General features: G+C 44.8%; 1 protein-coding gene across 1 annotated transcript in view; it reads left to right on the top strand.

Annotated features, from left to right (window-relative positions):
- The first annotated feature begins 4,203 nt into the window (after nucleotides 1-4,203).
- Nucleotides 4,204-16,470, top strand: part of TRAM2 (translocation associated membrane protein 2) — a 109,671-nt gene continuing 97,404 nt past the window's right edge. The window contains exon 1 of the mRNA XM_043962461.1: nucleotides 4,204-4,397. Within this exon, the coding sequence (XP_043818396.1) occupies nucleotides 4,278-4,397 (120 nt within the window). The 5' untranslated portion in view covers nucleotides 4,204-4,277. The remainder of the gene's footprint in view (nucleotides 4,398-16,470) is intronic.

The raw sequence follows: 16,470 nt of genomic DNA, 5'->3' as shown, positions 1-16,470 counted from the left end.
TGGTCACTTCATTGATTAATATATATATATATCTGCATATGAGCTACTACATTTGGTTCACTTGATAATACCTATTATGTTCTTTGAATGATTTGTAACATAATGGAAACGATGCATGTATGTACCCAATACAATTTTCAGAGACTGAGGAATCTTTAACTGGGGGAGAATATAGTAAGCATAATGACAAGAAGATGATCCAATGTTTCTCCATTTATTTTTTCTTCACACCATTTTGTAAGGTACAGGGGAGGAAAACAGGAGAGCTCATGCAAGTGCCATAAGAAAAAAATTTCTCAGAAATATAAAGACTAAATGTACATTGAAAAACCATAAAACTGTGGTTGATTGGAGAGCAGTTGTGGCAGGGAAACAGAAAGAAGGAAGATGAATTGCAGGTGAGTTTCTATATTATATCATAGGTTTGAGGGAGAGAAGGCTTGTTGATGTTTTTTGTCCTTAGTTCTCCAAGAGGACCAATGACATCAGGGGGATGATGTCTTGACTTGCAAGTGTGTTGGATTTAAGTGAGGCAGAGCTGTGCAAAGTCACCAGCCTCACTCTCTCCTCTTTAGTTGTCCAGAGAAGGTTTACTAAGAGCCAGGAACTACAGAAGTTGCCAGACATTAGTGTAGAGGGATAGTAGATGGCAGTAATAGAGGAAGATGCAGAGGTGGGGGCAGCAGCCAGGGTACAGGGACACAGAAACCATCCTTCAATAGAAACAGCAATTGAAGTACTGGTTGGGACTTCCCCAAGACCTTCCCTATTGGTGTCATGAGTTTTGAGGGGACAAATACAGAACTATTCTGAGGAGAGGTGAGAAATAAGAAATAGCCCTTACTTGGAGGTGAGATGTATTAACTGCTCTCTTCTTGAAGGAGCTTTGTAGCTCATTGTCCTGAGTACTCTATAGTTAAGTGCTGATTAGAAGTCTCTGTTTGCTTATAGGAAGGAAACTGAACTTACCCCAGACGAGAGAGAGAAAGGAGTCAGATTCTAATTTTCCCACAGATATTCTTAATTGTTAGACAAGCCTTTGGGATTGACCCGGGTCCTTGTGAGTCAAGAGCTCAGATTCTGATCATGGGTTGTGGGTTAAAAAGTGTAATAAATGAGTTATTGTTCTTACTTTTTTGTATATTTATAGATTTCATCGTTTCAGAGGCCTTATCTCATAATAGTCTTCTTACCTGATTCAAGTCTTATCCTCCTCAACATTCCTTTGCACCTATCCTCTTCTCTCTACTGATAAAACACCACAGTCCAGACCATCATCAACTCCCACTTGGATGACTGAAATAGCCTTCTAATTGGCCTTCTTGCATTTAGTCTTTTCCCTCTCCTAGCCTTCATAAAACTGTCAAATTGAGTTTTCCTAAAGCATAGGCCTGACCATATCACTCCTCTCTTCAAGAAGCATCAGTGGGTTGCATTGCCTTTAGGATAAAATACTAACTTCTCTGTTTAGCATTTAAAGTCCTTTACCATCTGGCTCTAGCTTCTTTCCAGACTGATTACAGACGACTTCCTTTCTTGCATGATGTGTTCCATCCAAACTGACCTTCTTGCTGTTCCCTTTACTTACCCTGATATTCCTTCTCTGACCTAAATGCTTTTGCAAAGCTCCAGAATCCTTTCTCCTGATCTACCTCTTAGAACTATCTAGCTTTCTTCTAGGTTCAGCTCAAGTACTCTTTTATGATGCCTTTCCTGCTTTCTCTCTAGCCCTCAGTATTTTCTTTCCCTGGCTTCCTTTAAGTCCCAACTAAAATCCCATCTTTTACTGGAAGCCACCCCCAAATCCTCTCAGTTCTAGTGCCTTCCCTCTTTTAATTATTTCTATTTATCCTGTATATAGTTTGCTTTGTCTATATTTGCTTGCATGTTCTCTCCCTGTAAGCTCCTTTAGGACAGGGACTGTCTTTTTGCATTTTTGCTTCTTTTTGTTGCTTAGTACGATGCTTGGCATGGAAGGTACTTAATAAATGTTTACTGATTGATTGATTGATCATAACAGGTCAAGAAGGGCAGAAGGATGTTAAAGGATGTGTGTGTGTGTGTGTGTGTGTGTGTAAAAGTGTTTGAAAAACCTAGGAAGACATGAACTAATGCAAAGTGACTTGAGCAGAACCAGAACACTCTACACATTAACAGTAATAGTGTGGGGCAGCTAGGTGGTACAGTGGATAGAGCACAGGCCCTGGAGTCAGGAGTACCTGAGTTCAAATCCGGCCTCAGATGCTTAACACTTACTAGCTGTGTGACCCTGGGCAAGTCACTTAACCTCAACTGCCTCACTTAAAAAAACAAAAAAAACAGTAATAGTGTAAGAATGACCAACTGTGAAGAATTTGGATACTCTGATCAATACAGTGATCCAAGAAAATTCCAAAGGACTCAGGATGAAAAATGCTATCAACCACCAGAGAGAGAACTGATGAATTCTGAGTAGATTGAAGCATAATTTTTTCAGTTTCTTTTTTGTTTCTTGCTTATATTTTTAATACAACATAGCTAATATGGAAATATGTTTTGCATGATTTCACATGTATAATTATTGATATATTGGTTGTCTTCTCAATGGGAGGCGATGAGGAAGGAGGAGAATTTGGAACTCAAAATTAAAAAAAAAAGAATGCTAATAATTAGAGTATGTAAGATATGATTAATAAGTTGTGATTAGCAAAAGAAGGGAATTGAAAATGAGCACAGTACCTGTCACATAGTAGGCACTTAATGTTTAATGACTGATAGATTAATTCATTCTCCTGGAACTACTTCTTTGCTCCCCACCCTCATTTTGGTTTGTTGAAATACTATCCATCCTTCATGGTACTGCTTAAATGTCACCTAATTCTCTTAAGTGGAAAATATCCTTTCTTCTTCTGAATATGTTTCTCAGTCAGTCAACATGTGATTAGTAAGCCTTTATTGTAGGCCAGGCACTGTGCTGAGCTATTAGCCTACAAGTTGTATCTCTCCTATGTACTGAACAAATTCTATTTTGCGTTGGGTTGTTTGGATAGGTGCTTTGTCTCTAATTTCCTCAAGGACAGGGCCAATGCCTCATTTACCTTTTCATTTTCCTCGGTGCCTTGCACACAGTACACATTTAATATCTGCTTGTTGAACTGCTGTTTACTAACCTACTGTGTTCGAGATATCATAATTCCACCTCCCCCCCCCCCCCACTTCAAGCAGGGTATGGAAGCTTTCATTTGATTTGTCTGGCACATAGTAGGCACTTAATTAATGCTTGATTGTTTTTCATGTTCGAAGGCACAATCATTCATCGTCCAATAGTATCAATAGTATCACCCCACCCCCACCCCCTTCACGCACACACAATACAGCATAGGGCCTCTTCTAGGGCGATTTCTTTCTTTCTTTTTTAAAGGAAGGTCACAAAAGCAAGGCATGTACCATGCAGGCCCATTTCCCCCAAATGAGGAGGGGGTGTCACTGTTTTGCCGTCTAATAAAGAAAAGAAGGAAGCAAGAATGGGAGGTAGCAGAGGAGGACTCAAGAGCGATCCGGGCTAGAAGAGAGGGGCGGGACGGGAGATAAGTGATCAGAAAAAGAAGGCAGCTTTGCGGGGCGGGGTGTGTGTGTGTGTGTGTGTGGGGGGGGGGGGTTGACACACAGAGAAAACCAGAAGAGCCTAGAACGCTAGAGTGGCAGCAGGGTGGAGCAGCCCAGAGGGAGGGGCGGGCGACGGGGAAGAGAAGGACAGTGGTGGGGGCGCTGTCGGGTGGCAAATGCAGAGTGGTTGAGGGGGTTGGCATTCGGAAAGGTCTGGCCGGGAGCTGCCTTTGGGTTGGTTTGAACACGGAGGGGGTGTGTGGGTGTGGGTGTGTGGAAACCGAAAGCCTCTGTGGTTTTAAACCGCAAGCCTCCTTGCAAGAACGCACCCCGGCCTCTTTTCTTCCCCCTTCTCTGCCCAACGGGTGGGAAAGGGTTAAGCCTTCAGGGGGCGTGGCCAAGCATTCCCTGACGCGCAGAGGGCGGGGCCGAGGGCACCGGTCCTGGGAGGGAGGGAGGGAGGAGGAGGAGTGAGGGTTCCGGGGGCCGGGAGGGGGGAGCGTGAGGGGGGGCGGGGAGAGAGGAAAGGAAGGGGGCGTGGCCCTGACAGAGGGGGCGTGGCCTGGAGAAGTTGTTCCGCGCTGGGCGGGCCGGCGGCGGACCCGGGAGCTGGAGAAGTTTGCGCGGCTCGCTAGCGAGCGAGCGGAGGGGAGGGTGCGGGCCCCGGCGGCGGCTTCCCTGCGCCCGCTGCCATGGCTTTCCGCCGGAGGACGAAAAGTTACCCGCTTTTCAGCCAGGAGTTCGTCATCCACAACCATGCGGACATCGGCTTCTGCCTGGTGCTCTGCGTCCTCATCGGGCTTATGTTCGAGGTGAGGGGAGCGCCCGGGCATTGGGGGGGCGGGGAGGGAGGGGCGGGCAGGCGCCACCACCGCCACCGCCACCGCCACCGGCAGCCCCTGCCCCGTCCGCGCGAGTTCTGCCTCCCCCTCCCCCTCGCCACCCCCTCCCCCAGCGCCCGGGCGCCTCCAGATGTGGGCTCCTGTATCCACGTAATCCGCATCCTCCTCCTCCTGCTGCCGCTGCCGCCGCTGCCCGGGCCCGGACTCGCTCTCCTTTTCCGCTTTTGTGCACCCGCTCCCCGGGCTTCTCGATCCATCCATGCCCTAGCCACTCCGCCCGCCTTCCGCCCATGAGGGGCCCCGGGGGGCACCCAGGGCCGCCCCCGCACCTGGCCCTGGCCCTGGGGCCGCCCGCGCTGCCTTCTCCTGCAGACGATGCCCGAGGTTTCCCTTTGAGTATATGTGGTTCTGACTCCTTCGTGACCCTCCCGACTTTCGACCACTGCCTCTGGGTACATTATTGTGACTTCATCACTCTTTCAATTTTCTGTTACTTCCTTTTATACATCCTTAGAACGCGGACTCTCGCTCCTTTCCTTAGCCTAAGACTGGCCCGTGCTGGGCCAAGTGCTGCTTTAGAGCCCCGAGAACCCGACGCCCCATTCTGTGCACCCTGCACCACTGCCCAGCACAGTGCCCGGCACATGCAGCTTAATAAATCCTCCTCCCCTACCGCCCTCCTTCCCTTCCACTTCCTTCCTCCCACCTTTCCCCCCCCTTCCTTCCTCCCTTCTCCCTTTTTTCCTTCCTTTTTTCCCTCCTTTCTCTGTCTTTCTCCCTTCCTTTTCTTTCCTTCTTTCCTCCCTCTCTCCCATCCTCCCTTCCTTTCCTTTATTCCTTCTTCCCTCTCTTCTCTTTCTCGTTTTCTTTTTCCTTCCCTCCCTCCCTTCCTTCCCACCCTTCCTTCCTCCCTTCCTTTCCTTTCTTCTTCCTTCCTTCCCTTCTCTCCCTTTCTCCCTTCCTTCCCTCTCTCCCTCCATTCCTTCCTTCTACCCTTTTTTCCTCCCTTCCTTCCACCCTTCTTTTCCTCCCTTCTTTCCACCCTTTCTTCCACCCTACCCTCTTTCCTTCTTCCCTCCCTCCCTTCCTCCCACCCTTCCTCCCTTCCTTCTTCCCTCTCTCCCTTCCTCCCTCTAGCCAGAATGACTTCTTAACCATTTACCTCCATACCTGAATGTGTGGGGACTGGAAGGTAAAATAGCACTGCTGGCAAGGCTGTTTTCATTATCCTGTATGTTAACTCCTTTAGCACCTTAGGGTGGGGGGTTGGAGAGTGAGGGGGGGGAATACTAAGCCTTAACTCTTCTCTTTGCTATAATGGGAAGGAATGATTTATCTTGTTTTCTGGGAACAGGTGGCACCTGAGCAAATAGGATAAGATACGAGTTCATAGGGCAGCTATCATCTGAATTAGGCTGCCTCCTCCCCATGTTCAAAAATAATGTAAAGGGTAAAAATCAAAGGGATCAGAGAGAGAGGACATTGGGCCTCTTGGGAGTGAGGAAAAGGAGGTACTGTTGGGAAGTTGGGTGAAATGGAGAAGAGATTGAGTAAGATGCTTGGCACTGCCTCTTGCCCTGGGAATAATGGTAGTTCATCCCTCTAGTATCAATATCCCAGAGATTTTCTTTGGTAGGGTTATGGGTGGGACAGGACTCAGTTGTCTTCCTTTCTGGGTATGGGCACTGGGTAGGTTTGCTTATCCTGAATGTTCATTTGGGGAACAGGTTTGGACACTTGCAACTATACAGGTAAACCTGTGTAAAAAATGTTTTCCTGTCTCTGGAGTTTGGGGTCTGGGGGTTATCCTATTCCAACTAACCGGAGGGTTACTCTACTTTCCCATTATGTCTTGGTGGGATTCTACTTCCTGAGTCAGTATTCAGTTGGTATCCTGGTAAGAGTTTTAGGGAATCTTTTGTGCTGGGGGGGTGCCATTAAGGTTGTTGGGTGGGTATATATATATATTGCAGTCCAAATTCCAGTTTTTCAGGGGAGGTAGTCATTTTTACTTTAGTGCTCCCCACCATATTCCTCGGGTTCTAGCTGTCATTATGATAATAGATTAATGATTGATTTTGGCTTGGCAGATAGATAAAATCTGAACAGCTTCATGGCAATGTGTTCTTAGTACTGTCTTGCTAGCCCAGCCTGAAATGACACTGAATACCCTCTTACCCTTCTCTAAGGGTGTGGCTGAGAGGTCTGATGGGTGAGGACTATAGTCCTTGTCACTGCATATCCAGGGCAAAACTTGTGAAAACTGTTCTTTGACCCAGTGGCTCTATATGCTGTTTGTAGCACCTGATGATATTTGTGGTTTTTCCTTTGCTCATATCTAGAGGCCAAAGTGTTTATTTGTCCATTTCGAATTCTTCCTTTCTTCCTGCCTCCGGATCCTTTCAATTACTGTTATGTTGTTAGTGGCCTTCCTTCAGGTGTTATTTCCAAAGTGCTTTGAGATCCTACTAGAAGTATGTGGCAGAAGGAGGGGGTGGGGGGAGGGAGAAAAGGATAGCCAGAGACAGCTAGGGTTTTTCTCTGTCCTTATTGTTGGCCTGGAGAATGAAAAAGCCTTGGTTGAAATAGCCAGAAGGACACTTCCCTTCCCCCACTTCTTTCAGAGAGGGTTCTTGGGTCCTTCATAGCCCTTTGGGCAAAATATGGGGCATATCTTTCCTGTGCTGATTTGGCAGAGAGTGGCCAGTGCTAGACAACATATTTGTTAAGAGAGGCAGGAGTAATCAGTAACAGATAATTGTTGTTTGAGAAATAAGTAGGGACTCAGTATGGTATGTTGAAAAGGGGGTCTGTTGTAGAGGGAATGCTTTCAGGTAGGCGTGGGGTCTATTAGGTGGCCACTGAGATGTCTTCCAATTCTAAATTATGTGATTTTTTTTCAGGGGGTGGGGGAGCACTGAACTTGATGAAGATGATCGTTTTCCCTCTTTAAGACCATAGGCTAGGAGCTTAATTTACTAACTTTAAAACCATAGTCTAAAAGCTTAATCTCCCTGAGCCTCAGTTTCATCCTTCTATAAAATGGGAACAATACCTGTATCACCTACCTCACAGGGATATTGTGGGGGGGGGGGAGGGGAACTGGGCTGTGTATAAGTAAAAGCCCTTATTGTTATCATGGCTATTAACCATTAGACACCTGGAAGCCTTTTGCATTTCTTAGTGCTATTCGGGCATCTTTTTTAGCATCCAGTGAGTGAAAAGGATGACAGTGGCTAAATTCTTTACTAGCTTAAGACTGGAGTGGCAGGTTTCTCTCAGTTATACAGTCTGGCTGTGCTTTGTGTCTGGAAAAAGAGAGCCCTGTCATTGTCTTTCGAGTTCTAGGACTTTCCATGCCCCTCACCATTCTGCTGCAAGTCTGGGGTGAGGGATGGAGGATAAGGGTGGCATGGGAGAAAGAAAAGAATAAGATTTAGCACTTTGCATTTTTCTTCTGGATGTAAGACTAGGAGGAAAGTGGGGGGGGGGAGGGGAAGAAAGGGAAAGGGTATCATGCTGTTGGATTTCTGACTTAATGCCAAACTGAGATTCTTTCATTTATAAAAAGAAACGTGAAAACTCAATTATAATTCTTTCCACAAAGAGCTGTTCTCCTAGACACCCCCCCCCCTCCATCCCCCTTTCCCTCCTCCCTTGGTGTTCCTACCATCCAACCTCTTCCCCAAGAGCCTGGCCCCTCTCTCTCCAGGAGGCAGCTGCAGTCTTGCATAGTAATCCCCCTCTTTATCTTATCCATCCCTGCCTTGCTCCCACCCCAGCTTTCCTCCTCCTGGCCTCTGCCTGTCTCAGATGGAGGTGCTTGACTTTTCCCCTTGCCATAGGACTATACTCCTAATTCTCTCTTTTTAGGATTTGGTGGGAGCAGACGAGAAGGTCCTGCCTTTGCTTGTTTTCATTTTGGGACAGCCTAGAAGCCTTTTTCCTGTCATCTCCCATTGCCAAGGCTGGGGGAGACAGGTTCCTTTCCCCTAGTCTCAGGTTTTGCCTTCCTCACAGGCCATTTGGAGTGTAGCAGCTCTGCAGCCACAGTACTTGGCTAAAAAAATGTCAGGAATGTGGAGATTTCCCCCCCCCCCTTCCTTTCCAGCTTTCTCTTAACTTTGCTTAATGGAGAGGTGGGGCTAAGGGGAGATTCCTACCAAACAACTTGGCCCTTCAGTTGGGTTTCTTACGTGGAGTCTGGCATGACCATCCCTTCTTGTTCGTGTGTGTATGTGTGTGTGTCTGGTCAGCATCTGGTTGTGTGTGTGTGTGTGTGTGTGTGTGTGTGTGTGTGTGTGTGTGTACGCGTGTGATTGGAAAGCGTTCCCTTTTTCCCCCCCTTTCCCTTCCTTTTCCAGACGTCCTGTTCAGTGCCACGTTTTAAACTGAAGCAGACAGGGAAGGAAAGAACTTTTCTAGCCACAGAGGATAAGAAGGAGGAGAGAAGGAGAATTTCTTTGACTTCTCCCTTGGGGTTTGGCCCCTAAATGAAGGAGAAGTGAGCCTGCTATCGCTTAAGTCTCATCATTTTAAGAGGCTTTCATAATTTTTCAAAAACTTATTGGAATACATTGGCATCTGTAGTCAAGTGATTTTGAAATGGTCTGCCTGCTGTTTGCAGGTTTGGATACCCTTTCTCAGCTTGAGATAACCGGAGGGTTTCATTCTGAACTCTTGGGCAGTGTTTGGCCTTCCAATTAATTTTGTTTCTGAAAATAAGGCTGACTTGTTAGGGCGAAACATTCACAGTATAAACGGTAGATCATCCTTATGAGTGAAGGAATGAAGGGAAAAAATTCAACCTATATACATGTGGTTGTGTTGTAGATGGGAGTATGCCCCTTAAAACATAATTATAGGTAGTTTAAAACAACACCAACTTGTATCTGGTGGAGAGAACTGCCCTTGGCACTATAAATACGGGGCTTCAAGTCTTTCCTTGGAAACATCCTGGATGTGTGACCCAGGACCAGTCACTTACCTGTTAGTGCCCCAAGCAACTTTTATTTTATTTTTTTTCCCCTTAATAGTATTTTTTCCCCAGTTACATGTAAGGATAGTTTTCAACATTCGTTTTTATAAGATTTTGATTTCCAAATTTGTCTCCCTCCCTCCCTTCTCTCCCTCCTCCCCCAGACAGAAAGCAATCTGATACAGGTTATATATGTACAATTACATTAAACATATTTCCACATTAGTCATGTCATGAAAGAAAAATCAGAACAAAAAGGAAAAACCTTAAGAAAGAAAACAACAACAACAACAAAAGTAAAAATAGTTATGATTCAATCTGCATTCAGATTTCATAGTTCTTTTTCTGGATATGGAGAGCATTTCCCATCACGAGTCCTTTGGAAGTGTCTTGGATCATGGCATTGCTGAGAAAAGCAAAGTCTATCACAGCTGATCATCATACAGTGTTGCTCTTACTGTGTATAATGTTCTGGTTTTGCTCATTTCATTCGGCATCAGGCCATTTAAATCTTTCCAGGTTTTTCTGAAATCTGTCTGCTCATCATTTCTTATAACACGATAGTATTCGATTATATCCATATACCACAACTTGTTCAGCCATTCTCCAATTGATGGGCATCCCCTCAATTTCCAATTCTTTGCTACCACAAAGAGAGCTGCTAGAAATATTTTTGTACATGTCGGTCCTTTTCCCTTTTTTATGATGTCTTTGGGATACAGACATAATAGTGGTATTGGGTCAAAGCTTATTCATAGCCCCATAGCCCTTTGGGCATAGTTCCAAATTGCTTTCCAGAATAGTTGGATCAGTTCACAACTTCACCAACAATGCATTAGTGTTCCAGTTTTTCCACATCATCTTCAATATTTTTTATTATTATTTTTTTGTCATACTAGCCAATCTACTAGGGGTCTGGTGGTACCTCAGAGTTTTAATTTGCATTTCTCTAATCAGTAGTGATTTAGAACATTTTTTCATATGGCAATACATAGCCAAGCAACTTTTTTTTTTTTTGGTGGGGTCATGGGGGTTAAGTGACTTGCCCAGGGTCACACAGCTAGTAAGTGTCAAGTGTCTGAGGCCGGATTTGAACCCAGGTACTCCTGAATCCAGGGCTGGTGCTTTATCCACTGTACCACCTAGCTGCACCCCCCAAGCAACTTTTAAAAACTATATATTGTGTCTCAGTTTCTCACCTGCGTTGACAGAAGGAGTTTACTCACCCAGAGTTCCCTGCATCATTGAAATTACGGGTCTGGACCAAAAACCCCAAACAAATTGACATAGCTTAAAGCAAAGTCAATTGGCTTGACTTCTGATACAAGCCTTACATGGTCTTCTGTTCCTCTGTGTGTTTGAGTACTTGCTTCTGCGTGTGCCTACTCTAGAACCTCACCTTCCCCCTGAGAAGGGTCTGTGCTTCCGTGCTTTCCTCCACAGATGGCATTTGTAGGGAACTCCAGGTGTGGGAATTCTCTTTACCCTGTGCAGTGATATGTGTGTGTTATTTACCCATTAAACGTAAGGTTCTTTTGCTTCATAATTTTTTTTAATGCTCTTATATTGAGATGACAGATATCATAGAGTGTGAAAGAGCTCTTTGTAATCTCACTTTTATTCTTGTACCTTATTCTTCAGATCCTGATAGTTCAGAAATATTTTAGAGAAGTTGGCCATAAGGAAGGGGAAAAGGTAGAGGGAAGAGTGGTCCCTTAGTCTTCAGGGACAGTCTTTCCAGTGCTTTGGTGCTGTGGGTTAACTTCCTTTCCTGTTCCAATCCATCTTCCACTTCTCTGCCAAATAGAACTTTCTAAAGCACAAATCTTACCATGCCGCCCTTCTAGTCAATAAACTTTAGTGGCCCCCTGTTTCCTCTAGGATCAAACATAACATCATCTCTTTGATTTTGGCACCTTCCTTCTTTCCCAGTTTTCTTCTACCATCCTCCTTCCCATATACTCTGTAACCCAGGGACACTGACCTCCTTATTGCACCTCAAACAAGACTCTCCAGACCAACGCTGGACTCTGGGCATTTTCCATTGCTATTCCTCTCATGCTTGTAACTCTCCTCATCCCCGCCTTGGCTTCTTTCACCTTCTGCAAGAAGCATTTCCTAGTTCTCTTGAATCATAGTGCCTTCCCTGTAACAGTCTCCCATTCATCTTGTGTATAGCTAGTTTGTACCTGGTGGGTTGCCTCTGGTTGCCTCCACCCCCAGCCCCACCTCCCATTGGACTGTAAGCTCCTTGAGAGTAGGTACTGGTTTTTGCTTTTTTTGTTTTTTTAATCCCTAGGATTTACATAGCACCTGGTACATAGTAGGTGCTTAATATATTCTTGACTTTTAGCACCTTTGAAGAATTAATAACCTGATTTTGAGCAACTGCCTAAGTACTTAAATTTAGATCTAATTTCTACTTTGAAAAAGTGCTATGTGACCCCAGGGCAGAATACTTAATCTCTGTTCCTTCTTTTGGTGAAGGCAGCCGTAGCCAGAAAGATTGCATTGACCATTTAGTGAATTTTAACTCCGGAAGCAGGATGATTAATCCAATCCTAATGTTACAGTAGGATTTGGGAATCAAAGTATACTTTTCACTAGTGTCTTAGAAAAACTTTAGGGCTCTTGAACCGGAGAGCAAAAGTTAGAGGCAATATGTTACAGGGTAAAGATTGCTGGATTTGAAGTCAGAGGCCTTAAATTGGAATCCCAGTTCTCCCACCAACTATGGGTGATCTTGGGTAAATCATAAGCTGTCAGGGCTTTTAGTTGCTTATCTATGCAATGATGGAGTTGGACTAGTCAATCAGTAAACATTTATTAAGCACCTACTATGTGCCAAGCACTGTACCTAGTGTTGGTGATACAAAAGGAGGCAGAAGACATTGTTTCCCTTCCAACTCGAAATCTGTGAGCCTATCCATTTCTCTAAAACATGCTATCCCCAATCATTTCCCATAAGCCCTTTGTTAAAAAAGGGTTGAGTTGTTAGACATTCTGGGCACATAAAAAGTAGATGCTTAGGGACAGCTAGGTGGTGCAGTGGATAAAGCACTGGTCCTGGATTCAGGAGGACCTGAGTTCAAATCCAGCCTCAGACACTTGACACTAGCTGTGTGACCCTGGGCAAGTTACTTAACACTCATTGCACAGCAAAATAATAATAATAATAATAATAATAATAGATGTTTGATAAATGTTTATTGAATTGAGGTTCCCAGTAGGGAAGCATGCTGGATTTGGAGTCCATGGTCTGAGTTTGACTCCCAGTTCTGTCATTTATTGCCTGTGTGGCCTTGGGCAAATTCCTTAACTTCTCTGGCCATTTCCTCCCATGTGAAAGCAGGGGGTTGGACTCAATGGCCTTTTAAGGTCCCTTTCAGCTCTTAATCTATGGTCCTCTGACCTCTGAGATCCCTCCCATCTCATAAATCGGTGATCCTATGAAGTTTGAGTCATTTCTCCAGCATGCTGAACTTCTCTCCCTTCCAGGAGAACTTAGTGATGCGACTCCTCTGGGGAGAACATCTGTTCTCTCTCAGTTCCGTCCATCTTCTTAGGGCACGGGGAGTGGGATGGTGGGAGACAAGGCTGCTGCTGTCAGTTTTAGTTGGGTAGTAAAAACAGTTAGGACACTACACAGCAAGTAGGTACAGCTTTTCTCTTTCTTCTCCTGTTTTTAAAACCCCACGTCTTTCCTGTTGTTCATTGCTCAGGGCACCGTTCCGCCCCATCACAACAGATGGGAGCTGCAGCCCTGGCTGTTTGTGTTGCTATGGTGAGAACTTCCCTCCCACAGGCATGAGCTCCTATTTGATCTGCTTCCTATTGGGCAGGGGCCCCACTGACCAGTCCAGTGGTGCGGCTGATGCTTGCTCCTACCTTGAGAAATCGAAAAGGCTGAAGGCCTCCTGAAAAGACTGAATTTATACCTTTCTAGCACTGGAGGTGTGCTTTCTAATCAGAGGGAGAACAGTTGGAGGCAGAAATTCTGATGTGTTTGGTGGGTAAACCTTGTTATTATCTGGGCTTACAGGCTGTAAGACCAAGATCCACCATTGTCAGACTGGGGCCTTTTGGAAGCAATTGGCTAAAAGAGAAAATGATGGAAAAACAAGGAGAACAATAGAACTACTTCTGGTGCCTTGAAATATATAGGTCCCTTGGAATTTTGTTTTGTTTTCCCTTCACCTACCTCTTGGAGCAGAGGAGAGTGCGACATAGCTTGGCCTTGTCTGTTTTGCTAGTTGACTCTGTAGGGAAGCATCATGTTGCAGTGAGAAATGGGCTGGATTTTGGATTCTGAGCATCAGGCATCAAATCTGGGACTTTGCTGTTTATTCCCTGGGTGACTGGGCAAATCTTAACTTCTGGGCCTCAGGTTCCTCATCTAAAAGAGGAGAATGTTTTATTAGATCATTTCAAAGATATCTCCCATCTCTAAATCTGTGATTCTAGGAGAGGCCGCCTGGCATAGGGTTCTATTTTTTTCTATTAAATCATATTTTATTTTCCCCCCAGTTACACGTAAAGACAATTTTTAATGTTCATTTTAAAAAATTGAGTTCCAAATGTTCTCTCTCCCTCCTTCACCTCCACCCTCTCTGAGACAGTAAGCAATTTGATATAGGTAATACATGTTCAGTCAATGACATAGGATTCTTAACAGGGTCCAAACACTTAAAAAAAATTTGGATAACTATCTTTCTTTCTTTCTTTCTTTCTTTCTTTCTTTCTTTCTTTCTTTCTTTCTTTGTTTCTTTCTTTCTTTTTTTTCCTTTCGTTTTCCTTTTTTTTTTTTTTGTGGGGCAGTGAGGGTTAAGTGACTTGCCCAGGGTCACACAAGTGTCAAGTGTCTGATTTGAACTCAGGTCCTCCTGAATCCAGGGCTGGTGCTTTATCCACTGCGCCATCTAGCTGCCCTGGATAACTATATTTCAACATAGTTGGCTTCCATAACAGGTACAGGGGTTCTTAACCTGGGTCCACGTACTTGTTTTGTGTGTGTGTGTGTGTGTGTGTGTGTGTGTGTGTGTGTGTGTGTTTTGGTGGGACAGTGAGAGTTAAGTGACTTGCCCAGGGTCTCACAGCTAGTAAGTGTTAAGTGTTTGAGGTCAAATTTGAACTCAGGTCCTCTTGAATCCAGGGCTGGTGCTTTATCCACTGTGCCACCTAGCTGCCCCCACATGCACTTGTTTTTTAAAACAACTCAATGACTATATTTCAGCGTAATTGGTTTCCTTTGTAATCCTGTGTTTTTTATTTTATGCATTTAAAAACATTCTGAGAAAGAGTCCCTGTAGGCTAGGGGGCCATGAGACAAAAACCGGTAAAGAACCCTTGGCACATTGGATAGAACCTAGGTTCAAATTCTGCCTCTGACTCCTATGGGCTTTGTGATCTCAGACAGGCCACTTCATCTCTTAGTACTCCTAAACAGCCCTCTAATGTTAAAAATTTCAGAGATAGTAGATCTCTGCAGTGGAAGGTATCTTCTCATCTGGGAATTGCCTATGCCCATGAAATCATAGATCCAGTCCACAGGTGAGAATTGGGCAAAGACACCAAAGATGGACGAGCAGCCCTGAAAAAGGTTCAGCAAGCCCTCTCACCAGAGGCACTAGTTCTTCCTGAGCACCCCATACTCCCTTGAAAGAGGGGTATTGGACCCATAGAAGACCCTACAATGAGTCTGAGAACAGAGTGAGCCACAGTCCTTGAATTTCTAAACTCTCTAAAGTACTTTGCTTTTGGAAGGTTTTGTTATTGTTCAGTCTTTCAGTCATGTCCAATTCTTTGTGTCCCCATTGGAGGTTTTCTTGGCAAAGATAATGGAGTAATTTGCCATTTCCTTCTCCAGCTCATTTCACTGATTGAGGCAAAAAGGTTAAGTGAGTTACCCAGGATCACACAGCTAAGTAAGTGTCTGAAGCCGGATTTGAACTCAGGATTCCAAGTGTGGAACTGCATGATTCCAAGTGTGGTACTCTAACCACTTAGCCACTTAACTGTCCCCTGGATGGTTTTATTCATACCCAAATCTTGGAAGTTTTGATAGCATTTTTATACACACACACACACACACACACACATACATACATATACACATACTCATACTCTTCTGCTTAAGAGTATTGTCTACCAGTTTCCTTATCTCTAAAAGTGAGGGAGTTGGATGAGATGGCTTCTCAGATTCCTTCCAGCTTTAGATCTATGGTCTAGGGCCTGTATAGAGACTGCATTGTGGAAGGGAAGCATGGCCAAGGACTGTCTACCCAGGAGAGCCGTGGCAGATGTGGCAGAAGTTGGAAGAGGAACTCAAGGACATCTGATTTCTTGTTTGCTCAAGGTTTAAGTCTTTTTCTGGATCTTCTTTCATGGGATTTCTAAATGATATAGACTCATTCCATATGGCACCCCCCATCATTACACCCTCTTTTACCTGAAAGCCAGTGCCTTGGCATCCCTTACCTTTGAGACCTGATTTGGAGCAGCCACTAATAGGTCATTCTCTGTCATCTTTCACAGCAGTGACAGACCCATATATGAACATATCTGTACAGCAAACCATTCCTACCTCAACTCAGTGCAAGTGCACCTCTATTTTCCCTTCTTTCATCAGCTAAGTCAGTGGGGCCATTGTAAGGGTGGGTGGATCTTCTCAGGAAATCCTAGAATGTCCAACCTAGGAGCACTTTTAGAGATCGTTACAGAGAGGCAGCTTGTCCAGATGGATTGAGACCCAGGCTTGAATCTTCCCTAGGCTGTTAGCTAACTAGCTATGTCACTTTGGGTAAGTCATTAACCTTGATGAGCCTCAGTATTCCTATCTGTCAAATGGGAAGAATAATAATATCTAGAGCACTTACCTCATGTGGTAGTGATGAGGATCAAATTCTGACCCTGCCATTTACTGGCTTTATGACTTTGGCCACTTAACTTCTTTGGGCCTCAGTTTCCCTGTCTATAAAATGAAGGGGTTGGGTTTGATGTCTTCGGAGGCATCTTCTGGCTCTAGATCTAGGATTCTATGCCTTGCAGACCTCAAGGTACTATGCA

The sequence above is a fragment of the Dromiciops gliroides genome, chromosome 4 (genome assembly GCF_019393635.1).
Source record: "Dromiciops gliroides isolate mDroGli1 chromosome 4, mDroGli1.pri, whole genome shotgun sequence".
Lineage (NCBI taxonomy): Eukaryota > Metazoa > Chordata > Mammalia > Microbiotheria > Microbiotheriidae > Dromiciops > Dromiciops gliroides.
This window is presented reverse-complemented; position numbering and strand designations above follow the sequence as displayed.